Source organism: Pelophylax lessonae (genome assembly GCF_965119305.1).
Source record: "Pelophylax lessonae genome assembly, chromosome: 3".
Lineage (NCBI taxonomy): Eukaryota > Metazoa > Chordata > Amphibia > Anura > Ranidae > Pelophylax > Pelophylax lessonae.
This window is the reverse complement of record NC_138770.1, coordinates 388748233-388776181: the sequence shown is the minus strand read 5'-3', so window position 1 is coordinate 388776181 and position 27949 is coordinate 388748233. Positions and strand designations below refer to the sequence as shown.

Genomic DNA, 27949 nt, shown 5'->3' with positions numbered 1-27949 from the left:
TTTGTTTTTTTTTGTTGAGAACAAAGAATAAAGCGAAAAACATTGAATGATATAAGGACATTGTGCAAAGCTAGTATTTGGTGCACAAAGATATAATATAGACTATTGTAATAGCCAACGCAGTGGCAACCATCATATATGGGTATGTGTAGTCTCAACAAAACTCAAAGAAGAATATAAAAGGAAAAGGTGACACAAGTAAAAAAAGGAACGGAAAAGGGGGAACAGAAGAGAAATAAAAAAAATAAATAAAAGAGGGTGTAAAGATCCATATTACAGCTCACCAAGAAGAGGAGAGATAAATGGGGGGAGGGGAGTTCAGGGTGGGTCCTCCTGAAGATGCCATAGTTCCCAGACACGGTTGTGAGTGTCCACTTTGTCCCGTATCCTGCCAGTTAAGGACATCAATTCTATGTCCTTAACCCTGGTATAGAGGGCCTCGAGAGAAAGGGGAAGCGTTTTTTTCCAGTGCAAAGCTACAAGGCGGCACACACAATTTTAGGGCTTGGCATCCGAGTATGTATTTAACTTGGCTCAGCCTCATGTTCTAGATGGAAATTATATTGCATTTTTGTGCCCTAAAATAACTTTAATTAAATTAGCTTCGTTATTTTCCAGAGTCTATGCTTTCAGAAAATATATAATATATTAGGGGTTTTGGGTAATCTTTAGGCCTAAAAAGTTTTCCAAACAAGTGCAAAAAAAGCAAAAATGGCTTTGGCTGCTGAAGGGTTAAAGCACATCTAGACTTTTCTGACAATTCCTATTCTGTAGGTCAATGAAATGAGCACCTTTTTGTGAATCTTCTTGTCATAACCTGTGAAAACGATTAGGGTCTATTCATATCAGGTGCACTGGGACTGCCTTGGGCCCCTATTCTAGTGCCCTCCCACCGCAAGACAAGGCAAAATGCCTTTTCTCCTATGTGCTGGTTCAGTCAGTGTGTGTGCGATAGAAAAAGTATGCACTTTTTTTTTTTTTTTAATCCACTGCCTTGCACAGCGCGGAGGCCGATTATACCAGTCACTGCTTTGTAATGCAGCGGCTAGTGTGAATTAGCCCTAAAGGTATCCATTGTATTCAGGGGACATGTCCACCATCATGGAAGAACTGTAGGAACAACTGTATGCACAGAATGAATTGTACAAGCATGCTTTTCCCTTTGACGCTGCTACAGTGAAAGCTTCGCCACCTCTTAGATATCTAGCAGAGTTTGATTATTTGGGCACAATTTATTTTGCATGAGTCTTAATGTATACCTCTACTCTAAAATTAGGAATTCATTAGCCACCGTTTTAGTGACAAGTGAGTTCTAATGTACAGTTCAGTTACTTAAAATACAATTGTAGCCTGGAATATCATTATACTCTCACCACATTCTGCCCTGGTAGTTCTGACTCTATATTAAAAAAAATTATAACTAAGGCTTGCTTGTGATTTTTAGGAATCCGCAGATATGTTGTAACACGAATTATCATTGTTTAGCAGAGAGAATTGTGGGTGCTTTACGGAGTTATAAAAAAGACTAATATAATACTGTAAATATTGAACTGTAACTAGTTGTTGTAAGTTACTACACACAAACCGTATCTGCACCCTGTTACTAAACTTCAAAAGTAAAAATTCACAATTCATTATGGGTTATAACCATGATTTTCCTTATATGATATAATTACCTGCTATTTCTTCTAGATATTAAGGTAGAGTAAGAACTTCTGCTTATTTTCACATTATCATGTTTTGCCTTTTTTTTTTTTTTTGGAAAATGCATTCTTTCACCCCTAATGGTGTTTGTAGACATTCGTGAAAACAGCCTGTTCATACAATGATCTACTTTCTATGTTGCAGCCCCTGAGGGCCACAAACAACTGTTGTATGTGGAGGGAGCTTCCCTTTACCAAATCTTTCCTTAAACACTATGTTTTGTTTTCCTCTAATTAAGCAGAACACATCATTTCTGTTTAGTGAAGAAACTGACCAAAATAAATTGTGAGGCAGATATTGCCATGGTCTAAGGCCAGCTTTAGTTAAAGTAGAACTATAGGCAAAACCTTTTTTTTTCATTTTGGATATAGCAAGGGAGGGTTTTAACCATTGTCTGATTTTTTTTTTTTTTTTCATTGGCTTTTGCAGGGATTTTCCTTCACTTCCTGTCCCATAGCCAAACAGGAAGTGGGTGTAAATCCCTCTGCACTCTATTAAAAACTAAAAACAAAGTTCTGCCTTTAGTTATACTTTAACCACTTAAGCACCGGAGGATTTGGCTGCTTAAAGACCATGGTTTTTAAGCATGACAGACAGGCTGCTTAAAGACCATGTTTTTTTGTGATTTTTTACTGCGTGACTTTAACGGACAATTGCGCGGTAATGCGACGCTGTACCTAAACTAATTTGACATCCTTTTTTTCCCCACAAACAGAGCTTTCTTTTGGTGGTATTTGATCACCTGTGCGATTTTTACTTTTTGCGCTATAAACAAAAAAAGAGTGTAAATTTTGCAAAAATAACAATATTTTTCACATTTTTTTTTATATGAAATTCCCCCCCCCCCCCCCAAAAAAAAAAATGTAAAAATCAAAATTTTTTAAAATTTTTGGCCAATTTGTTTTCTGCTACCTATGTTTGGTAAAAAAAAATCGCAAAAAGCGTATTTTGATTGGTTTGCGCAAAAGTTATCGCGTTTACTAACTAAGGGAAAGATTTCTGTCATTTTTGGTGTTTTTTTTTAACGCGTTATGGCGGCGATCTGCAATTTTTCTTTTTGCGGTACTGCGACATTGTGGCGGACAGATCAGACCCTTGACTGACATTTTTGACACTTTTGGGGTTACCAGTGACATTACTGCAGTAATCAGTGCTATACATATGCACTGTTACTGCAAAATGACACTGGCAGGGAAGGGGTTAACTTTATTGGGGAGGGAGGGGTTAAGTGTGTCCCTAGGGGCGTGCTTTCTACTGTGATTGGCTGTGGCTACTAGTGTAGGAACAGTGATCAACGGTCCTACATAGTAGAACCGTCTGAGCACTGTTTCTATACAGGGGAGAATGACAGGCGGCTTGTTTACATCAGCCGCCTGACTTTCTCCCTCTCTACCGACGATCGGCGAGTGACCGGCGGACATCGGGTCCGCCGGTCACACGCACGGACTTACCTGTGAACGAGCCGCGGCGGGCACGCGCCCGCCCGCTATTGGCTCACAAGGAAGTGACAGGCAAGTGACGTACCGATACGTCACTCTGCCTGGCCAGGGCTGACCGCCGCAGTATATAGTCGTGCAGCGGTCGGCAACCGGTTAAGCATGCAGCCTTCAAAAAAGATGGAACTTCTAAGTGCAGTAAATGAAAGGCTTAAGCTAGGAATTTCAATTTCACTTCCTAGCTCTGTGCAGACTTCTGGACAAACAGTGTGCCTTTTGCAGGAGCAAGGGATCAGGATTTTGGAAAATCCTTTTTACAAAATTAATAATGGCTGCAAGAATTGCAATTGGCATTTTTGCCACTTTCAGAAAATCATTGTGTGCTGCATATTACAATCCCACACTAATTGTTTAATACAATTACCCAAATGTCTAAATCTCATTCAGTCTTAAACATTGTGGTATCATGTTTTTGGTGATCCTGCCATACGCTACTGTTGGATCCTAAAAATGGCTGCACGAACGTATATTACAAAGTCTGGTTCTTCATTAGAAATCTCATACCAATAACATGCAGCCATTACAGAAACCGGTGCTTGTGGACAGGAAGTAGTTGCAGAGATCAGCAGCACTGGGATGCAAAAAAAAAGAAGAAAGTTTGTATTTTTTTCTAAAATGAAAAGGTAGTCCATTTATTATACACGGCTTTGTAGCAAACCAAATTACATCCTGTTCATATCTCGTTCACATGGGCATATTTTAAGCACTGATGGTTCTTGCTGACAGAGCTATCAGAAATCCTGCATAAAAAGCACAGCTAAAGTACCCTTATGTACAGCCCCAGACACAACTGTGTCTTACTTTTTTTGTGCACATTTAGCAACGCACCGAACTATAAACATCCAAATGCATTTTTGACGTTCACGTGAATGAGCCCATATATTTGCTCCAAATGTAAAAACAGCTTGAACGTATACCGCGGTTGATCTTAGAATGTGTATCAAAGTGCTTTTCAGAGAAGTCATTTTTTACAGTCCTTTGTGGTTTCTTTTCAGTGGTTCTGGGAGGTTGTCCAGGAACTAACCCAAGAAGAGAGGGTTTTGCTTCTCCAGTTTGTTACAGGCAGGTGAGTAATACATTAGAGAAACCACTTTAGTTGCTGCCACCTATGTTGTTCATGCTGTCATTATCATAAAATATTATAACAGGCAATGTAAAAACCTTTTATTCATTTTTCCTTTCAATAGCTTCTAAATAAATTCTGCGACTTACTGTCATTTCAAGAATCTGTTGTATACAAGGATTTAGGAGTTATTCTGTAAACTTAACACACTCCAATTTTAAAGGGGTTTATTTATTGGCTTGTGTGAAAAAAATGTCAGTGTTGATGGAAATAAATAAAGAACAGTTCTGCCATTCATTATAGATCAAACTCTTCAGCAGAATGAAAAGTCAGTTCTTGCTCCCTGATCATTAGAGGTGTTTTTAAAAAGAAATAAATATGCCTTCTTCCTCTGCTTCGCAGTCCTTCCTGTGCAGTTTATTCATTACAATCTCATCTCCGGCTGAGTATACCTTTAGTACCACTTCAGCAAAAAAAAAAATCAAACATTCTTTCCCCTGGCTGCGGACCATAAAATTAATTCAATGGATCTGGTAAAACAAATACATTTATGATTGTAGCTTTTATGATTCCTGAATGTCTCAGATGTCTTTGTCTCCTGCTGTACGCTTGCTTCGGAGTAATAATGGCTCGAATTCTGATGGCTATATTGTTTAGGAAGCAGTATAGTGTTACGAATATAGATAAATGAAAGTCTTTGTTAGACTCTCATCCAAAACCAGTCACATCTCTCCCTTCCTTGCCTTGTAACCCTGGCACTTGTTCGCATTCTTCTTGCTTGTTTCTCTGTAGCTTCTCTTGGATGTGCATACACCCTTTTAGCTTTGTTTTATTGATTTATGTCAATTGGTTTAGCAATTTTATTTGGTAATATTAAGTTTGAATTAAGAATTTAAAGCTTTAATTGCATTTCTGTGTGTGTGTGTGTATATATGTGTGTGTATATATATATATATATATGTGTGTGTGTGTGTGTGTGTGTGTGTGTGTGTGTGTATATATATATATATATATATATATATATATATATATACACAGTGGGTACGGAAAGTATTCAGACCCCCTTAAATGTTTCACTCTTTGTTATATTGCAGCCATTTGCTAAAATCATTTAAGTTCATTCTTCTTCCTCATGAATGTACACATAGCACCCCATACTGACAGAAAAACACAGAATTGTTGACATTGTTGCAGATTTATTAAAAAAGAAAAACTGAAATATCACATGGTCCTAAGTATTCAGACCCTTTGCTGTGACACTCATATATTTAACTCAGGTGCTTTCCATTTCTTCTGATCATCCTTGAGATGGTTCTACACCTTCATTTGAGTCCAGCTGTGTTTGATTATACTGATTGGACTTGATTAGGAAAGCCACACACCTGTCTATATAAGACCTTCCAGATCACAATGCATGTCAGAGCAAATGAGAATCATGAGGTCAAAGGAACTGCCTGAAGAGCTCAGAGACAGAATTGTGGCAAGGCACAGATCTGGCCAAGGTTACAAAAAGATTTCTGCTGCACTTAAGGTTCCGAAGAGCACAGTGGCCTCCATAATCCTCAAATGGAAGACGTTTGGGACGACCAGAACCCTTCCTAGAGCTGGCCGTCCGGCCAAACTGAGCTATCGGGGGAGAAGGGCCTTGGTGAGAGAGGTAAAGAAGAACCCAAAGAGCACTGTGGCTGAGCTCCAGAGATGCAGTCAGGAGATGGGAGAAAGTTGTAGAAAGTCAACCATCACTGCAGCCCTCCACCAGTCAGGGCTTTATGGCAGAGTGGCCCGACGGAAGCCTTTCCTCAGTGTAAGACACATTAAAGCCCACATGGAGTTTGCTAAAAAAAACACCTGAAGGACTCCAAGATGGTGAGAAATAAGATTCTCTGGTCTGATGAGACCAAAATATAACTTTTTGGCCTTAATTCTAAGCGGTATGTGTGGAGAAAACCAGGCACTGCTCATCACCTGTCCAATACAGTCCCAACAGTGAAGCATGGTGGTGGCAGCATCATGCTGTGCGGGTGTTTTTCAGCTGCAGGGACAGGACGACTGGTTGCAATCGAGGGAAAGATGAATGCGGCCAAGTACAGGGATATCCTGGACAAAAACCTTCTCCAGAGTGCTCTGGACCTCAGACTGGGCCGAAGGTTTACCTTCCAACAAGACAATGACCCTAAGCACACAGCTAAAATAACGGAGTGGCTTCACAACAACTCCGTGACTGTTCTTGAATGGCCCAGCCAGAGCCCTGACTTAAACCCAATTGAGCATCTCTGGAGAGACCTAAAAATGGCTGTCCACCAACGTTTACCATCCAACCTGACAGAACTGGAGAGGATCTGCAAGGAGGAATGGCAGAGGATCCCCAAATCCAGGTGTGAAAGACTTGTTGCATCTTTCCCAAAAAGACTCCTGGCTGTATTAGATCAAAAGGGGGCTTCTACTAAATACTGAGCAAAGGGTCTGAATACTTAGGACCATGTGATATTTCAGTTTTTCTTTTTTAATAAATCTGCAACAATGTCAACAATTCTGTGTTTTTCTGTCAGTATGGGGTGCTATGTGTACATTCATGAGGAAGAAGAATGAACTTAAATGATTCTAGCAAATGGCTGAAATATAACAAAGAGTGAAAAATTTAAGGGGGTCTGAATACTTTCCGTACCCACTGTATGTATGTATGTATGTATGTGTGTATATATATATATATATATACATATATATATATATACACACACAGTGCTCGGCATAACTGAACACACCCCAACAGATTTGTCAGAAAACCTTTACTTTCCTTTTTAGAATCAACATTTTCTATGGAACACTATACTACAAAATACTCTCTCAAATATGGGCCATTGATTGTAACCAAGATTTGTTAATTTGCACACACAAATTCATTCAATACAATGTTGCAAAAATAAATACACCCCAACAAAAGTCCTAGGAGCAAAGCTAAATCTTAGACGACAAAATCCTAATTAACAAGAATTCAGCTACAGGTGAGTCTAATTATTCCTTTGACCATTTGCTACCCGCCGGTGTAGCTTTTGTTCTGGGATGCCGTCATATGAAGGCGCACCAGAACAGCCTCTCTCGCACGCCCCCCCGGAGGCGCGCGGAGCGGGGATCATGACCGTGCCGTGTCCTAGCATCTCGGTAAAGAGTCAATGACATTACTTTTTACCCATGTGATTGGCTGGGTCCAATCACAGCCGGTCACGTGTAAATGAGCAAGTGCCGTTATTCGGCCCTCCTCACCTCACACTGTCAATGTGTGAGGCGAGGAGAGCTGATCAGTGGCTCCTCCTCATAGGGGAGACAAGTACAAGTAATCAGGACACTGATCATCAGTGACCTGATTACACAAAATGTAAATAAAGTGCCAATTACTGCCCACCATCGGTGCCCACAGTGCTTCCAGTCAGTGCCCATCAGTGCCTGCTCATCTAGGCACTGATGGGCACTGACTGGCACCACTATGGGCACTGATGGTGCTGCCCAACAGTTCTCATCAGTGCCACCTATCAGTGCGGCATATTAGTACCTCCTCATCAGTGCCACCTCATTAGTGCCCATCAGTGCCGCCTCATCAGCGCATATCAGTGAAGGAGAAAAATTATTTTTCTCTTACGTCCTCCGACAGTCGCCGCCTCTTCATATTCGTCACATATGGGGTATTAGACTTTGCTCCGAAGGAGTAGCTAGGCAACAGAATATGTTAACAATAAAGCTTTTAACATATCCCACCCTCAAGGGGTGGTCCCCTCAGTCAATACCCTCCTACTTCCTGCAACCATATCTCAGTTTTAATGTCTAGCTTGTCAGGAGTGGCTGGCTCTCTCTGTGCTGGGACTTTCTGTCCCAGACTCTTTCTTCTTTTTACAATTTTGTTTGAGTTTTCTCTCTACCTTTACTTAGCTGTTATTTTGTCAGCGTTAGTTAGTTCTTCGGATGAAGAGGATCATGCGGACTGGGTCTCGGGCTGATCCCCCTGATCGCAGGTCGTGGGTCAGTGGCTTCCCAGTCTGCCATCGAGCGTTCAGCCAGGTAACGCTCCTGGCACAGTGAACGACCCATCCCTGTTCGGTGCAGGGATGATTGGTGAGGTGGCTACCTCACTGGACGCTGTGCGGTTTCTTAACCCCCATTGTGTGCGACTTGAATGCGACTCTCCCTGCCTCATGTGCAGCGGCTTGTTCGCCTGTGCGGGTCCCCCACGCCATGTGAGGTAAGTGTATTTATGTGGGGACCTGTCTGTCTGGGGGGGTGTCAGTCTGGGACTGTGTAACCTGCCTCTATTCACACTGCTTGTCTCCCTATCTCTCGGCTGCATGCTGTGGGCTGCAAGGGGGGGGGGGGAGCTGTATGACACTGTGTGTGTCAGACTGGTCAGTGTGAGGAGCTGTGTGCTGTGGGGCATGTTTTTTTGGCATGTTTGGGCATATACAGCGATCGCTGCGGCGATCTGACATGTATTCTGATTTTGGAATGTAATGTGTGTTTTAATGCACTGTGGAGCGGCGGTTTCGGCGCCAAACGACGCCATTTTGCCTACACTCGCTCCGGCCGCATGTTTTACATGCATGGCGGCCATTTTCTTGTAGCCTCCATAGGCTTAAATAGAGCGCCCTGGCAGCATCACTTCCTCTTTCCAGGAACACCGATCGAGGCAGCAGCAGCGGCGAGGGTCTCCTCAGGTTTTATCCTTCTGTTCTTGCTATCCATTGCCTGTGTTCAGTTTGCATATTCCCTGTGGGGGTCTTATTGTGCTTGAGTGTGGTGCGGTGGGCTGCGCTTGCCGCGCTTGCTTAAAAGGGGCAGTTAACCCTTTGTTGTCTGGCATTACAGGGGCAATGGATTCTCAGGAGGGCAAATTTCCTACAGCATTGGTGGAAAGCCAGGGGACCGCTGTTTCCCCCCCAGGGGGGGATTTAGCCACTATTGTGGCTGGCCTTGCTGCTCAGGTGCAGATGCTGGTGGCTGCTCAATCTACTAAAAGGCCCAGAGTTACTCTTTCCTCTGATTCTGAGGGTGAAGGTGATGGGGCTGTTATGGCGGGGGCCTCCTTATCGGGGTCCCGCTCCTCTCTTGATCTAGTGGGGTCTGAGGTGGAGGCTGAAGTTGAGGGGGTTGATAATTCTCCCCCTGGCTCGCCTGAAGAGCTTGCAATCATGGATGAGTTGATTGCTTCCATTAAGCAAACGCTGCGTTTGCAGGACGAAGTGTGTCCCCCCGCTGCCTTGGCGGCTTATGGGACGCAGAGAAAACGCAGGACGCCGCAGGTTTTTCCCTGCAATGATGATTTTCAGCGCGCTGTTAAGGATCAATGGCGCAATCTGCGCAAACCTTTTGCGGTACCAAGTAGATTCAAGCTGCGTTATCCTTTTTCGCCTTCCACTGATGAAAGGTGGTGTGTGCCTCCCCCAGTGGATCACGCAATTGCGGTTTTGAACAAAGCCACTGCGATTCCTGCAGAGGATTCCCCTGTGTTCCGTGATGCCACGGATAGGAGACTGGAGTCTCTTGCCCGTCATACCTATTCTGTTACGGGTTCTATGCTTAAGGCTCTGTTTGCTTCTCTCATGGCGGCCCAGGCGATCGCAAGTTGGACGCAGATGCTTAGGCGCGTCCTAGTGGCCGACTCGGCCTCGCCGGCGACCCTGGATATGGTGGATCAAATCCACCAGGGTGTCATGTATCTGTGTGATGCGGACCTGGACCTGGTTCCGTTGGCTGCACGTGTGCACAGCGTGGCGGTGTTGTCTCGCCGCCTGGTTTGGTTAAAATGTTGGTCGGTGGACCAATCTTCACGTAAGACCTTAGCCAATCTACCTTATGATGGGTCTCGCCTTTTTGGGGAGTCCCTGGATGTGTTGATTAAGGGGATCACCGGGGGTAAGAGCACTCTCTTGCCCCATTTCCCCAAGGCTAAGGGGGCTTCTGGGAAGAAGCATGCTAATTTTCGGCCCCCTCAGGGGTCCTTTCGTGCCTTTCGGCCGCACTACAAGGGCAAACCGTTCAAAGGTCAAGGCTCTCAGAAGAAGCCCTGGTCTGGTAAACAGAAGTCCGGCCAATCCGGATCTACAGCCCATAACAGTTCGGCCTGAAGGGGCGCCCTCACCCGGTTTTGGGGTGGGGGGACGCTTGCTCGGTTTTCTTCAGCCCTGGTTGGCCCGTGTGCGGGACAGATGGGTTCAGGAAATCGTTCGATCTGGTTACAAGATCGAGTTTCTCTCTCGGCCGGAGAGCAGATTTTTTCCCTCAAATCTTCAACTGTCTCCAGAGCGCTTGCGGGACCTGCACCTGGCGGTGCGGGACCTGAGGGCTCAGGGAGTGGTGGTTCCGGTGCCTCATCGGGACAGGTTTCGGGGGTTTTATTCCAATCTGTTCACCGTGCCCAGAAAGGAGGGCAAGGTTCGCCCAATTCTGGACTTGAAGGCTCTGAACCGCTCTGTGCGGGTTCGCAAGTTCCGCATGGAATCCCTGCGGTCGGTGGTGGCTGCCCTGGTTCCGGGGGAATTCATGGCCTCCATCGATTTGAAGGATGCGTATCTTCACATCCCCATTTTCGAGGGTCACCAGAGATACCTTCGATTTGCCATTGCGGAGGATCACTACCAGTTCGTGGCGTTGCCCTTTGGTCTCGCCTCGGCTCCGCGGGTCTTCACCAAGGTGCTTGCACCGGTTCTGGCATTATTGAGGGCCCAGGGCGTTTCTGTCCTGGGGTATCTGGACGACATTCTGGTTCGGTCTGCGACCAGCCAGGGTCTGGAGAAGGACCTGTCTGTCATGATGCAAACTCTGCAGGAGTTTGGTTGGACGATAAATTTTCCAAAGTCGACACTGAGTCCGTCGGTTCGTCTTCCCTATCTGGGAATGATTCTGGACTCAGGCGAAGGTCTTCCTGCCGGAAGACAAACTCGGGACTCTCCAGGAGGAAGTCAGGTCCCTCAGGGACGTTCCGCACTCGTCTCTGCGGACGTGTATGAGATGTCTGGGATTGATGGTCTCGGCCTTCGAGGCGATTCCATTCGCCCAGTTTCACACGCGGGGTCTCCAAGCGGAGATCCTGTCCAGGTGGGACGGGCGACCTTAATCTCTGGATCTTCAAATCTTGTTGAGTCATCGCACCAGAGGAAACCTTCTGTGGTGGCTCCAGTCCCCGTTGGTGTCCGGGGGCAAGTCGTTTCGTCCGATCTCGTGGACGGTAATCACCACGGATGCCAGCCTGTCGGGCTGGGGTGGAGTTCTGGGCGTTCTGTCCGCCCAGGGGACTTGGTCGGAGGGGGAGTCTTCCCTTCCGATCAACATTCTGGAATTGCGTGCGATAAGTCTCTGTCTTCATCGCTGGACGGACCGGCTGCAGGGCTGCCCGGTTCGGGTGCAGACGGACAATGCCACGGCGGTGGCCTACATCAACCACCAAGGGGGCACCAGGAGTGCCCGAGCGGCTCGAGAAGTGGCCGACATTCTGTCTTGGGCCGAGACTCATGTCCCGGCGATAACGGCGGTTCACATTCCGGGGGTGGAGAACTGGCAGGCGGACTATCTGAGTCGCCAGACCCTGGATCAGGGGGAATGGTCTCTCCACCCGGCTGTCTTCCAGATGTTGTGCGCGAAGTGGGGTCTTCCAGATGTGGACCTGTTCGCGTCTCGTCTCAACAACAAGGTGAAGAGGTTCGTGGCAAGGACGCGCAACCCTCGGGCAGACGCGTCGGACGCGTTAGTGGCCCCGTGGCATCAGTACAGGCTGATGTACGCGTTTCCACCGATTCAGTTGCTGTCCAGGTTCCTTCGCAGGTTACACTCGGAACGCAGCACGGTGATTCTTGTGGCACCGGACTGGCCTCGCCGGTCCTGGTACGCAGACCTCGTGAATCTGGCGGTCGACGCCCCGTGGCGTCTGCCTCTTCGAGACGATCTACTGTCTCAAGGACCGATATACCATCCTGCTTTACAGTCGCTGGCTTTGACGGCCTGGCTGTTGAGACCGAGGTCCTGAAGGAGAGGGGTCTCTCTCCAGAGGTCGTTCATACTTTAATCAACGCGAGGAAGTCTTCCTCAGGGAAGGTTTATTACCGTACTTGGAAGGCCTATTTTGCCTGGTGTGAGTCCAGGGGGTTTTCACCCCGCACGTACTCGGTTTCCCGTGTGCTGTCTTTCCTTCAAACGGGTGTTGATCAGCGTTTGGCGCTGGCTACGATAAAGGGTCAGGTGTCTGCACTGGCCGTTCTGTTTCAACATCCCGTGGCTTCCAACTCCTTGGTTGGCACCTTTGTTCAGGGTGTGCGGCATCTGGTTCCCCCTAGGCGGGATCCTCTGCCCCCTTGGGACTTGAATCTCGTTCTATCTGTGTTACAACGTGCTCCTTTTGAACAGATCAGGGAGATCTCGTTGTCTATGTTGTCCAAAAAGGTCGCCTTTTTGGTGGCGATCACTTCGGCTCGCAGAGTGTCGGAGCTGGCGGCGTTGTCCTGCAAGTCTCCGTACCTGGTTATTCATTTGGATAAGGTGGTCTTGCGACCTAATCCTTCGTTTCTTCCGAAACGAGTTTCGGAATTCCATCTTAATGAGGATATTGTCTTGCCTTCGTTGTGCGCGAAGCCTAAACATCCAAAGGAGGTGAGATTGCATTCTCTGGATGTTGTTCGGGCGATAAGGGTTTACCTTAAATCGACTGAGTCTTTTCGAAAGACGGACTCCTTGTTTGTTCTTCCGGAGGGTCCTCGGAAGGGCATGGCGGCTTCGGCCTCTACCATCGCCAAATGGATCAGGCAGACCATTGAACAGGCCTATGCTTTGCAGGGGAAGGTTCCCCCTGTGCCTGTGAAGGCGCACTCTACTAGATCTCTGAGTACGTCTTGGGCCTGTCGTCATGGGGCTTCTGTAGCCCAGGTGTGTAAGGCGGCGACTTGGTCGACCGTGCACACTTTCACAAAATTCTACAAAGTAGATGTTCAGGCATCGGCGGATGCTTCCTTTGGCCGCAAGGTTCTTAGTGCGGCTGTTCCCTAGGGTCCCTTGTTGGGGACTCCTGGCTGTTGGGATAAGTTTTGTATCCCCTGGTTTTTTGTCTTTTCCTGGGTTGTTGCTCCTGTTGAGCACTTGTTTTTTGCTGTTGCCCAGCTGGTTTCCTTCCTTTGGTAAGGTTCCTTTCTTTGATGCGGAGACTGCGTTGCCTTTCGGCGCGGATGCGTTTCCCACCCCTCATGTTTGCACTGCTTTGGGACGTCCCCATATGTGACGAATATGAAGAGGCGGCGACTGTCGGAGGACGTAAGAGAAAACGGAATTTTTGTAAAATCTTACCTGTAAAATTCCTTTCTCTGAGTCCTCCGACAGTCGCCGCCCCCGCCCCTCTTTTGGGGTTTGGTTGTATACTCTACTGCTATTCCACTAAAACTGAGATATGGTTGCAGGAAGTAGGAGGGTATTGACTGAGGGGACCACCCCTTGAGGGTGGGATATGTTAAAAGCTTTATTGTTAACATATTCTGTTGCCTAGCTACTCCTTCGGAGCAAAGTCTAATACCCCATATGTGACGAATATGAAGAGGCGGCGACTGTCGGAGGACTCAGAGAAAGGAATTTTACAGGTAAGATTTTACAAAAATTCCGTTATTTTCAAAATTTACTCACAGAAAATAAGAAAAACTTTTTTTTTTTTTTCAAAATTTTCTTTTTTTTCTTTTTGGAAGAAATAAAAAACCCAGAGGTGATTAAATACCACCAAAAGAAAGCTCTATTTGTGTGAACAAAATGATAAAAATTTCATATAGGTACAGTGTACCATGACCACACAATTGTCATTCAAAGTGTGAGAGCGCTGAAAGCTGAAAATTGGCCTGGGCAGGAAGGGGGTGAAAGTGCACTGTAGGCAAGTGGTTAAACAGCTGTCCGGCAGACAGTTGATTATAAAAGGGCCTTACATAAAGCAAACCCCTTCCCATTTCATGCTGTCAGCAATGGCACCAAATGGAAGAGAAATGTCACAATGCCTAAGAAAGAAAATTTCTTTACACAAGAAAGGTGAAGGCTAAGGTCAGCAAAGCTTTACTTATCTGTCAGAATACTGTAGCAAAAGTGATACAAAAATTTAAACTTGAACTTGAACCATCTCACAGAGATGTCCAGGCTGTCCACGGAAGTTAACACCTCGACAGGAGAGTCTTCTGATAGAAAAAGCAAAATATGATCTGCCACATTGAGTGTCTAGTTGCCTCCAACCCTATATATAAGCAAAACTAGAGACCAAAATGTGGTACTTTAATGAGGTCAACTAGGCATGTAGATTTTATTGAATAAATACATGAACAGACACATTGTAAAAATACATAAACAGACACATTACAGAAAAATAACATGTGACAAGTTATACAGTTCATATTGAATAATATTTGCTACAATATTACACGGATCAAACATAGATCTCTCAATAGTAAGGTGATTTCAACATAACATCTTAGTTTCTGTATGCTCACAAACTATAAAATGTATCAAAATTGGGGGTATGACAACTGAGTTATTGTAGGCTTGACCCGTTTCATGGACCTCTGTCCATTCATCAGGAGCTTGATTACAGATTGTGTATCTAGAGGTAGGAATATGGGTTATAATGCAGTATAATTTTGGAAAAAATTAGGATCTAATGGGGGGGGGGGGGGGTGTGTATAAAAAGTATTATTAAACACTTCCTTAGGTAATGTCAATTGTCCAGAAGCGATCCAATGCTGTAAAAGGAGAACAGAGATGACTCAAGAAAAGCCTGACCCGGGGCTGTGGCATGGACAAAAACTCAACACAGAGGGGACAACGGGGAGAAGGAGATCACTTGTGAAGTGGAGATTAAAGTTCAAGAACAAAACTCCAAGAGATATTGGAGGCAACAGGAGAGTCTTCTGATGTGAAGGGTTGAAGAAAATCGCCATGCAGATTCACTGCAGTTAGCTAAAGAAGTAGAAAGCCAAACTGGGGTGATTGTTTCTCGTGACACAAAACCATGTACACTGCAGAGGAATGGTATGCATTGGTGTCCTCCACGAAGGAAGCCTCTCCTAAAGCCCATGCACAAAAACGCCATCTAAAATTTTCCAGGGCCTATGCTGAAAAAAGACTACTGGGACTCTGTACTCTGGAGTGATGATACCAAGATAAATGTTTTTGGAACTGATGGCTTCAAAAATGTATGGTGTCGCAAACGTGAGTAGTACAAAAAAAAAAAAAAGGTGCCTACAGTGAAACATGGTGGTAGCAGTGTCCTCCTGTGGGGCTGCATGAGTGCTGCAGGTGTCGGGGAGCTGCATTTCATTGATGGTATCATTAATTCACAGATGTACTGCTCTGTGCCCTTGGTCTTCGTGCACTTTTCCAACATGACAATGATCCAAAACACACATCTAAGGCCACTGTTGCATTTCTAAAGACGAACAGGGTGAAAATGTTTCAGTGGCTAAGTATGTCTCCTGATCTGAACCCAATCTAACACCTATGTGGAATTCTGAAGAGACCAGCATCACTCTCCACCCAGCATCCAGCCTCTAAAAGAGGTCATTCTTGAAGAATGGAAAAAGATACACCCCACAGCAAGAATGACTACATCTAGTATTTTGTATGACCTCTATGATTTGTAAGGACAGCACCGAGTCTTCTAGGCATGGAATGAACAAGTTGGCGACTTATTGCAACTGTTGTGATTGACGGCGTGTTTCCTCCCTTTTGGGTTTCCACGGAGATAGGCGTCAGAGCGAAGGAGGAGTCGCGCTGTCAATCACAACAGCACTGCAGGCAGCCGCTGCTCTCCAGACAGAACTTGCATCTTCGTTTTTTCCTGTAAGTGCAATCTTTACTTTTCTAATAAATGTGATAAAAGGTAATGCACTATTAGTCTCTTCCCTCATTTTCATGGTGCACCTTATGAGGGTCATTCCGAGAGAAGAACCAGGAAACACCAGGAGTCCCTCATTTACATATGCAGAGAGAGTCTACATTCATTACATGTTTGGAAACAGTGGGATCTGGTAAGCAGCTCCCCCCCCCCTCCCCTGTCACACACGAGGGTGGATTTCCAACACAGCACTCCCTTTTGGTTATCTACAGAGGTCCCTTTGGATTCATATTCTGTCTATCTGCCCTAAATCTACTTAAAGCCGGTAAGCGGTGAATTCACCAGGTGATGGGATTTTCACGTCGCATTCGTTGATTTGCAGCAGCACTTGGTTTTTTCACGGCCACCAGTGATTATTTTTGGAATTTACATGAACACTGGACTTCATTTGCACATTCATCTATTTAGCTTTTTTCTGGTGGAGTTGTTAACGGAAAACACGTTATATTGATTTGCAAGAGAAACCAGAGGATTTGTTCACTCACATTTTCATTTGTTTGAAATTGTTTCAAATGGTTTGTACACTATTTTGTATGCATGATTGACATTGTTCATTTTATTGCAATTTAGTAGCGCACCAGACTTTTTTACACTATTTCATTTATACACCTTTGGTAGCAGCAAACTCACATTTATCAGCGCACTTTTTCATTTATATTCTTTCTCATCTTGCAACACTTTGAGAGTAATATGTTTACAAAAAGATAAAGTTGAAGCCTCATTTATTAACCATCATGCTGGAAAATACTTAATAAATGTGATGGGATCGCAGGCAGTATTTTTTTATTAACCTGGACATAACAAAATTAAAACTAAGACACTGTAAATAAATTTAAATTATTTATTTGGAATTAATTTGGCCGCGGCTTTAGTATTGGTATACATAGATATTTAACCAAAATTAAAATATCATATTCACTCAAACATTAAAACAGTTCAGCCACTAAGAATCGAACTGTCATAAAACATATGAAAACAATATCAAATAAATAAAACATTCCCCAAAAGACAGGAGGGTGAAAAAAAAACACCCACCTGTCACACACATCCCCAGCACGCGGCCTTCTCAATACAGGACTGAAAAGCTAAATTAAATATGTCCAGGCCAATAGAAGACAGATGAACTCCATCGTGTCTGTAAATACCCTGAACACCCCCTTCAAGGTCTACATGTCTGTAAGCAAAACCGAAAAAGGGGGGCATAAATTTAGAAACGGCCTTGTTGATCCTCTTTCTCACTTTTTCAAAAGGTTTCAACACGGCTGAATCCAACCACCTCAACCTAGGAACAATTTCAGAAAATATAATAACCAAATTAGGACAGGCCATTTTTATATGATGGACAGCACTCTTAATATTAAAAATTAAAGTGGAGTTCCACCCATTTTTGGAACTTTAGATCTATGTAATCCCCTTTAAAATGGCTTTTACCAATGGAAACTTTTTTTTTTTCTTTTTTGCTAGTAAATACCTTAATTTCTGCTTTATTCCTCCTCTCCTCACTTCCGGGTCTGATCGGCGATGACGTCATTCGGCGATTCGCAGTGTCTGCTGGGATGTATTCTATTCCAGAAATCTCGCAGTAGCTGAGCTGTACTGAGCCGTGCCTGCCCCGCCTCCGCCCCACCTCCTCTCATTGAGTTGTATTGTATGCAATGTATTAAGGCTGTTCTCTGCTCCGCCTCCTCTCATTGAGTTGTATTGTATGCAATACAAGTCAATGAGAGGAGGCGGGGCGGAGGCGGGGCAGAGAACGGCCTTAATACATTCATACAATACAACTCAATGAGAGGAGGCGGGGCGGAGGCGGGGCGGAGGCGGGGCAGGCACAGCTCAGCTACTGCGAGATTTCTGGAATAGAATACATCCCAGCAGAAACTGCGAATCGCCGAATGACGTCATCGCCGATCGGACCCGGAAGTGAGGAGAGGAGGAATAAAGCAGAAATTAAGGTATTTACTAGCAAAAAAAAAAAGTTTCCATTGGTAAAAGCCGTTTAAAGGGGATTACATAGATCTTTGTATTCCAACCTATTAAAAATGGGTGGAACTCCGCTTTAAATCCAACGTCCTGAGCTGACCCACGTCATTCCCACCCAAATGTATTAAAAAATATCTGGCGTAGGCCACCACAAATGTAATTTACTGAACTCAAATAGTAGTTCGTCCCAAACCATACCTCTGCGTCCAAACCAAAAAACATTAAAAGATTCAAAAGGAAGACCCAAGTTCGTACCATGTGATCTAGAAGCAGCACGATGATGAGCCCAATAGATGTAAGAGTGTGCAATGATCCAGACCACTCTAGGATTACCTAAAACAATCAAACAAGAAGGTTGGGACGAATATACAATTTGAAAGCATCAGACTTCCATCTACCTAAGCTCTTAATATCCGTGGATGCTAAACCAATGCGAGCCGCTTCAGTGGCAGCGCCAATTCTAAATGAATGTGATGAAATTTGAGCACCCCACAGATTTAAAGACTGACAACACTTTGACAGCACTGCATTAAATTGGAATTTTGTAAGCGGAGAAAGATCAGCGTGTATAAATATTGGCCCCTCAGAAAATGGGCGGACAGCCAAATAGCGAGAGAAATGTAAAACTGGGCAAATCGGCGATCCTGGACAAGACCGCAAACGAATTCAAGACCCCCGACCACACTGATCAGTTTTACTAAACTTTAGAAAAACATGCAATGTGGAGTCTGTCAACATGACATGTCGAAAACCCAAACCAGAAGGATTCTTCTTACTAACAGACACCAATTCGGATATACGCATTGCCCCAAAAAAGGCCAAAGTGAAAACCGCATTAAATAGCAAGGCTTCATATAAAGAAAAACACAAAGAGGCAGTAACAGAACACAAAGATGACGAAATATCAGGAGAAATTGGACTCCTACTGTCAGCAGCCTTGTGTGTCTTCTTGTAACCCATCAAAGCACGTTGAACTGAAAAGAAACCTAAACATGAATGTAAATTATTTAATTTCTGAAAAAACGAAATAGCAGAAAAAACTTTATAAATATGCGACCAGGAAAATTCATCTTGCATCAAGCCCTCCAAAAATGATAGAACTACCTCCTCAGAACAAACGTCAACAGGGAATCCATGAGTGCTCAGAAAACGCAAACATAAAAACCAGGACGACTGGTAACTATTCCAAGAAGAACACGCCAATGAATTCCGAACATTTGTTCTAGATGATTGCTAGATGATGTTCCACAACTGCAGAGGGCACGGGATTCCTTGACAATCCGCAGACGGCAACAGGGAAAAGAAATGATCCATCTGTAAACGAGAAAGGGCATCGGCAACCACATTCACTTTACCAGGAATATAAATAGATTTAATCCAAACATTTAGAAAAAGGCACCTAAAAACCAAATAACGCAAGAAAATAATAACAGGCGGAATTTCGAAGACAAGCAGTTCACTGCATACAACACGCCCTTATTATCAGTACTAAACAAGATCCGCCTGTTCCTAAAATGTTCCCCCCAAATTTCAAGTGCCACAATCAAAGGGAACAATTCTAAAAGAACAACATTTTTACAAAAACCGTTTTGAAACCAAAGAGCAGGCCACACATCAGCGCACCAATGGTTACCCCATATAGCAGAGAAACCAACGGAACCAGCCGCATCAGTAAATAAACAAAAATCACTATCAGAAAAAAATTCAGATTGCCAAAAAGACCTCCCGTTAAAAACGTTCAAAAATTTCAACCAAATCAGCATATCCTCCTTCAAATCAGATGTAACCCGTACATGAGAATAAGGATTTTTAAGACCGGAGATGGCAATATACATACGTCTAGAAAAAATCCTTCCCACTGGTAAAACCCGAGTCGCAAAGACCAAAAGACCTAATAACGATTGCATCTCCTTCAATAAAACTTTCTTGCGGCGGATAAAAAGACTCAAAGTACCACGCAATTTTTCCAATTTAGAAATGGGCAAATGTAATTCTTGCGAGACAGTATCAATAGTAATACCCAAGAACTCTAGACAAGTAGTTGGATCGACAGTCTTTTCCAAAGCTAAGGGAACGCCGAATTCCCGACATGTATCAAAAAAGAAATTCAAAGTCGTCGCACAAGAAGGAGAGCCATGAGGACCTATAAAAAGAAAATCGTCCAAATAGTGCAATAAAAATTTAGACCCAGACCGAATAGAAACAACCCATTCCAGGAAACCAGCAAATTCCTCAAAATAAAAGCACGAAAGGGAACAACCCATGGGGAGACACATATCGAAATAAAACTTACCTTGAAAATTAAAACATTGAGGATTAATGGGAAAAAGCCGAAATACAGACCGAATGTCAGCCTTTGCCAACAAAAGCCATATCACCCAACAATCTAATCAGCCGAATCGCGTTATCAAAAGAAGTATATGTCACAGAAGCCAACCCTTCCTCAATTTGATCGTTCAAAGATGAACCGTGAGGAAAAGATATATGATGAATCAAGCCGAAAATTTAAGAAAGGTGGAGAATCAAAAGGACCAGAAATTCTCCCCTCATAAATTTCAACTAACAATTTTTCCTGAACAATAGATGGGAATTCGTCAACTGACTTTAAATTATAAACCATTTTACACCCAATCCCATCAAATACAGGGATGAGAAAACCATGTGAAAAACCGGCACAACCAGCACATTCATGCTTATATTTACACGTATTAGGCCATCTGCACTGACTGTCATTATAAGCAAAGCAAATGCCTTTTCTATACGAAACAGATGGAGAATTCACATTACCTGATACAGGTTTTTGAGGGAGGAAAAGATTGAACCAAAGGCCCACATCTTTTGAACCCCATAACAAATGAGGACAAACAGACAATTTGTGTCTGAAAGCCTCATCATAAGTAAACCAAGAAGAATTATTAAAACTGCGATAAGCTTCTTGAATAATATCTATATTTTGAAAGCGACCGTGCTCTTAGATGGGTACCTCTCACATAAAACACTCGCATAAACGCAAAAACCTTGCAACCAGTTAGAAAAAGACTTTGTTACAAATTTGCATTTATCATCCTCTAACTTATCAGGTTTATCACTCTTAACCACAACATCTTTAGCAGAAGGTAGTAAGCTCAAAACATCCACAAATTCGCCCTTCCATATCTTTTCTTTAATGGCAGATGGCAAATGATAACCCAATGGCGACAAAAAACGGGGCATAGATTCTTTAAAACCATATTCAGCATCAACATTTTTCTGTGAGGTAGGAAAAAAAGGCTGCGCAGGCAAACTGTCCTGAGCAGACCAGACCATTGATGAAGTAGAAGGAACACAAGAAACAGTAGACGCATCAGAAACAAATTTTTTAGAGAAATCATCCATAAACTTAGTAAACGAAGAAGACAGCTGATTAATAAAAGCCATATTAATTGACTCACCTCCAGCTGCTTCATTTCTAGCAACCATGGGAGTAGGCTGTTGAGGAGTGCAGTGCACAGGAATTGTGGCCACTGCCAAGGGAGCAGATGATGCAGACAGGGAATCACTGTTGACTGCAGTCAGAGAAGGGGAGACATCCTTTACTCGACTTTGCTGATGTGACGGCTGCTGACTAGGAGGAAGGGGGGGCCGAAACGAACGACCTTGACGATTCCCTGAAGAGGGCCACACTGAAGATGATGAATCCAGAGGGAATCGATCCGGGTGTCTTTTGCCGCTTTCCGGGACGGGGCCTGGGCGGGGATGGGCTGAATTGACGGCACCTGGTGCGAATCCTCTTCGTCGGCGCATCTGATTTACCCTCTGAACCGGAATGGATAGTGGGGGCCTGACCCGGAGGCGGAATCGGATGACGAACATCCGCCCCTGCGTCATCCAAAGCGCCGGACGAAGAAGCTAGCGGCGGAAGTGACGCCAAGTCCATCAGGCGATCAGCAGGTCACGATCTAGGCGGCAGAGACAAACAGGATTGAAGCCACTCCACACCGCCCTCCGATTCAGCCCGCTCGATGAGCTGACGCAGCAGTGAATCCATAACCAAAGCCTGGGGGGGCTAGACAGCAGAAACAATGAAGGTAATACAGCTCCGCACTAAAAAGTGCTGTAAGCCAATGCAGATAAGTGCTGATGATGATCTTCTTCCAGGATAACTGACAAAACCGTTGGAGTGCTGCCCTTATTTATAGAGGAAAATTTAACATATCTTGAATTTTTATTGGTCACTGCTTTATTGACCTATCCCAATATGACAAAGTTTAATTAACCAATCAATTAATGCCCTTTTGAAACCGCTACAAAAAACCCTGAATTATGAATTTTTTAGCTGCCTAAATTAGTATTGTCCTGTTATTTAACTGCCACAATCCCATAAGGAAAAGGGGGCCTTATACAGGCGAATCCCCTTTTCCCCTCATTGCTGGTTTATAATCTGACCAGCATCATATCTGGTGAGTCAGATCTGGTGGAAACGGTGGAGCACATATGGGTGTCCTTTTATGAAACGGAGATGAGCAGTGATCCTGCTGATCACAGCTCATTTCCGATCATTCTCAGTTTATGAAACAGAAATGATCAGCGGAGAACATGTTCTTCGCTGATCATCTCTTCACACGGGAATCTGTCATTGCCTGACACAGAAACAGCCAGGCTATGAAGCTGCGATCTCCGCACTTCACTGGTGATCTGTGCCAGAATTCACACTCCCAGATTCACCAGCCTGGAACTTGTGAAGCGGGGAGTGAAGACCAAATCGGGGGAGAACTGAGGGGGAAAAATATATATTTATGTAAGGGGACTATTATTTATTAACATTAGTGGGGATCGTGTACTCAGCAGTGATAATTTATCACTGCTTGTTAAAGCGCGCCAGTGATTTTCATACTACGGTAATCTCGCTTTGTCTCACGAGATTACAGGCGCTCCCGTTCACTTCTACACAGATCTCGGCAGTCCTCCGAGAAAACAGTTCTCCTCTGTTCACCCTGGGAGAACTGAAGTTCTCCGCTTCATAAAAAGGGTGCCAGAGATCATTTTCTCCAGAGAACTGTAGAGAAGCAAACAGAGAAAAAAATTCACCCTTTCATAAACGTACACCATGGTGTGATTTCTTCACGTGTGATCAGTGAGGATTATTTACTGACTGAATTATTTTAAATCACATTTTGCACTATTTTCACTTGGGACTTTTTTTTTTTTTCGATGGACTATTATTGATTGATTTGTATCTATTTATTGATTCATTTATCTAATTGTTTGTTTTCTAGCAGATTGATTTAATATTTTTTACATAGTGATTTATTGCACTTGCACTTTTAGAATATTGAGCTTGTTTTTCAGTAGTTTGATGCAATATTGCACTTGCACTTTTTTGGACATTTGGGTCTCCTGTTACACTTATAGTTATTATTTTTGAGGCAATTATTTTTTGGCATAGTGCTTCTTTTTCACATTTTTATATATCATTGGTAATTTATACATTGAATAATTTATTATTTATTTAGTTAATTTGCACATTAGCACTTTCTACATTTAGACAACTTGGGATTAATACAAATTTGTGCTGATCACCTTATCTCTCTGACTCTCGACTCAGCCTTAGCCAGAGTGCTCCTTCCTCTGCACAAACTCCAGAAAGGGCAGGCTGCAATTCGTATCCTGCTGTTCAGCAGATTGTCATCCCTCTTCACTTACATGCAGGTGCTGGGCCTGATGGTGTCTACCTTCGAGGTGGTTCCATTTGCACGGTTCCATACGAGGTCTCTGCAAAGGGAGATTCTGGCCAATGGGACAAGACTTCGCAGTCTCTGGACAATCGGATCTGGCTGAGTCGGGGAACGAAGGAGTCCTCCGGTGCTTTGGCTGGGCAAATCCTTCCTTCCCTTGTATTGGACAGTGGTCACCACTGATGCCAGCTTATCCGGCTGGGGAGGCATCCTCAGCAAGCATTCTGCTCAGGGGATGTGGACAGTGGAGGAGTCCAGACTACAGTTTAATGTCTTGGGACTCCGAGCAATCAGACTGTGTCTGGACCATTGGACGGATCGTCGTTAGGGTTGTCCAGTGCCCATTCAATCAGACAATGCCATGGCCGTGGCTTATGTCAATCACCAAGGGGGAACGAGAAGTGTCCTGGCCGCTCTATAGGTAGCCGGCATTCTAAGGTGGGCCTAACGGTTCGTTCCATCCCTCTCCGCCGTACACATTCCCGGGGTGGAAAACTGGAATGCAGATTACCTCAGTCAGCAGGCGTTGGACCAAAAGGAGTGGTCCCTTCATCCGGAGGTGTTTCATAAGTTGTGTCTCCGGTTGGGCATCCCTGAGGTGGATTTGTTGGTGTCTCTGCTCAACAGAAAGGTGCAGAGGTTTGTGGCTGTTCCCACCCCTCATGTTTAACACTGCTTTGGGATGTCCCAATTGTTATGGAGATCAGAAGCTGTGTCCATCAATGAACGAAAGAGAAAATGGGATTTTTGACTTACCGTAAAATACATTTCTCTGAGTGCCTATAGCAGAGAGAGGGAGTATACCCCCTGGGACTGCCCATGGGGGTAGCCAGACTTTTTCTATGCCTAGTGTCCTACTCCTGTAGGGGGCAGTATAACCCAACGGATATGGAGATCAGGAGCTGTGTCCGTGAATGAACATCAGAGAAATGGATTTTACGGTAAGACAAAAATCCCATTTCTCTTTCGTTCATTGATGGACACGGCTCCTCATCTTCTTGACTACGTGGATTATACTGCCCCCTACAGGAATAGGACACTAGGCAGAAAAGAACTTGACTACACCTATGGGGCAGTCCCAGGGGGGTATATTTTTCAGCCTAGTCAGGAGAAAGCACCTAGGTCCTTGCTTGGTTCTCTGGTCCCAGCGATTTTTTTTTTTCCTTTTTAAATTCAATTTTTCCCTCTCTTTATTATTTTGTTCCTGATGAGAGTCTACAATCAAGTGCCGGACTGGGCAACGGACTAGATAATCTAAATCCAGAGGGTTCCCCCCAGTCTGGCCAGTGAGCGCGTGCAGACTACAGCTCCCCGCTAGGTCGGCTGCAACATAGCCCCACTGGACGGGGGCTGGCTTGCGAGTTAAACGTCTCGCTAGGGCGCATAAGACCTGGCTTCGGCCTGAGTCGCAGCATTCCTCCTGACCGACAGCATCTACATTACGACAGAGCGGGGGGTCTGTCCAGAGTGGTGCCCATCCTGTTTCTGGTGTGATAAGTAGCTGTCCCCCCCTCTACCCCTGGCCTGCCTGCCAGGGCCCCCCTTCCTGTCGGGATCATTTTCAAGCTCCTGGGGTCGCTTCTAGCTCCTCTAGCCGCGCAAGAAAAGGCGCTAGTGGATGCACTGATTGTATCAGTACGGGAAACTTTAAAGATGAAGGGTGCGACTAAGGCAGCATCGGAGGCGCGGATCACCTTTGGCACCCACAGGTCCTCCAAGGCGGCAAAGGTGTTCCCCTTTCCCGCTGAACAATATGCATTTTTGCAATCCCTAAGTGTTTTGCAATGCAGTACCCTTATGAGGATTCCCTCCTTAAAAAATGAACGGTTCCTCCTGTAGTGGACTCCCCGGTTTCCAGGTTGAATAAAGCCAATGAGTCACTGGTCTTTACAGATCTGGCTGATAGGAGGCCTTGACCCACCATATGTTCACTGTGGCTGGTTCGGCACTTAGGCTGGTATTTACTATTGCCTTGGTGCCTATGACTGAGTAGGCAAAACTTCAACGCCAGGACCTGGGAGGGGAACAACTCCCCCCCTGCCTTTGCAGAGCTGGTGGATCAGTTGGTCCAAGGGCTACAGTTTGTCTGTGACACCTCTGTGGATGCGGCTCCCTTGATTTCTAGACTCTGTCTCAGCAGTGGTCCTGCGGTGTATTATCTGGCTGAAATGTTGGTCTGCGTACCAGGCTTCTAAGAAGGCCTTATCCGATCTTCCGTTTTTGGGGGATTGCCTGTTTGGCGCTTCCTTGGATGACATCATTATCAAAGGCCTCACAGGGGAAAAGAGTACTCTTCTTCCACAGGCTTCCAAGGAGCCCTGTCGCAGAAGGGGGCTTTTCTTTTCGGCTCACAAGCAGCCTTTCTTTCCCTCAGGGTCTCAAGACAAGGGTTCTAAGCCCTTCAGGGCCTCCGCCTGTGGTTCTAAGAGGACCTGGTCTTGCAAGTCATGAGTGGGTTCTGCCAGACCTGTGTACCTGTGCCCTTACCCGTGTCTGGGGTGGGGGGACGTCTTCGATAGTTTCCGAATCCGTGGACCTCCCTGATAAAGGACAAGTGGGTCTCCACAAAGTCATTCGCTCCAGCTCTTATCCTCTGCAAAGATTCCTTTCTTCCATCCTGCACCTCTCCCCAGATCGTTTAGGGGATCTCTTTGGGGCAGTCCAAGACTTGTTACTTCAAGGGGTGATTGTTCTGGTTCTGACATCGGAACGTTTTCAAGGTGTCTGAATCGGTGATTCCTACGCTCCTAAAGGCTAGAAAATCTACCTCTAGGAAAATTTACCATCACACTTGAAAGACGTACATTGCGTGGTGTGAGTCTTTCGGTTCACCCTCGCTTTTTTCCGGTGGATCAGATCTTGGCTTTCCTCCAATTGAGCAGCGCCTGGCCTTGAGTACCATCAAGGGCCAGGTTTTGGCCTTGGCATTTTTTTTTTCACCGTACATTGGCCACACATTCCTTGGTGCGTACCTTTATCCAGGGAGTTCGATACTTGGCTCCTCCAGTGCGGTCTCCATTTCCGCCATGGGATCTCAATTTGGTGTTGTCAATTCTCCAGAATCCTCCTTTTGAAAATATTTGGGAGCTTTCCCTTCTTACGTTGTCCCAGAAGGTGGCCTTTTTGGTGACTATCACCTTACCTGGTGGTTCACAGAGATGAGGTGGTTCTTTGTCCATGTCCGTCATTCCTTCCAAAGTTCATCTCCTATTTCCATTTGAATGAAGACATTGTGTTGCCTTCCCTGTGTCCCTGGCCTCAGCATCCCAAGGAAATTGCCTTGCATTGCCTACATATGGTTCAGGCAATCAGGGTGTACCTGGCAGCTCTTTTAGGAAGTCAGACTCCCTATTTGTCCTCGCGGATGGACCTCGCAAAGGGTTGGCTGCTTCTGCTGTGACCATTTCAAGATGAATCAGACAGACAGTGATTCAGGCTTATTCCATTAAGGTTCCTCCTTTCCCTGTTAAGGTGCTCTCTACTCGGGCACTTATTGCCTCCTGGCCTTTCCGTCAGGTGTCAGTGATGCAGGTTTGCAAAGCGGCTACCAGGTCGTCTGTGCACATTTTCACAACGTTTTATAAGGTGAATGTGTTGGCATCTGCGGATGCTTCCTTTGGCCGCAATGTTTTGCAGGCTGCTGTTTTGCTCATGTTTGACACTGCTTTGGGATGTCCCACCTAGTCAATAATATGAGGAGCTGTGTTTTGTCAATGAATGAGAGAAAATGGGATTTTTGACTGATCGTTAATGGACACAGCACTCATCCCTCTATGGAGTTGGGTTTTTTTCTTCTGACGCTGCTTGTAACCAAACTGAGTACCTATAGCAGAGAGTGGGCGTATACCCCCTGGGACTGCCCCATAGGCGAAGTCGAGTTCTTTTCTGCCTAGTGTCCTACTCCTGCAGGGGGCAGTATAACCCACGTAGTCAAGAAGATGAGACGCTGTGAACATCAATGAACATCAGAGAAATGGATTTTAAGGTAAATCAAAAGTCCCATTTTTTTTTTTGCTAGAAAATTACTTAGAACCCCCAAACATCATGTATATTTTTTTAGCAGAGACCCTAGAGAATAAAATGGAGTTAATTGCAATATTTTATG

General features: G+C 44.8%; 1 protein-coding gene across 2 annotated transcripts in view; it reads left to right on the top strand.

Moving 5' to 3' along the window:
* HACE1 (HECT domain and ankyrin repeat containing E3 ubiquitin protein ligase 1) overlaps positions 1 to 27949 on the top strand; it is a 205960-nt gene that overhangs the window by 160244 nt on the left and 17767 nt on the right. For both annotated transcript variants that reach the window (XM_082250000.1, XM_082249999.1), the window contains exon 22: positions 4196 to 4266. In XM_082250000.1, the coding sequence (XP_082106126.1) occupies positions 4196 to 4266 (71 nt within the window). The remainder of the gene's footprint in view (positions 1 to 4195; positions 4267 to 27949) is intronic.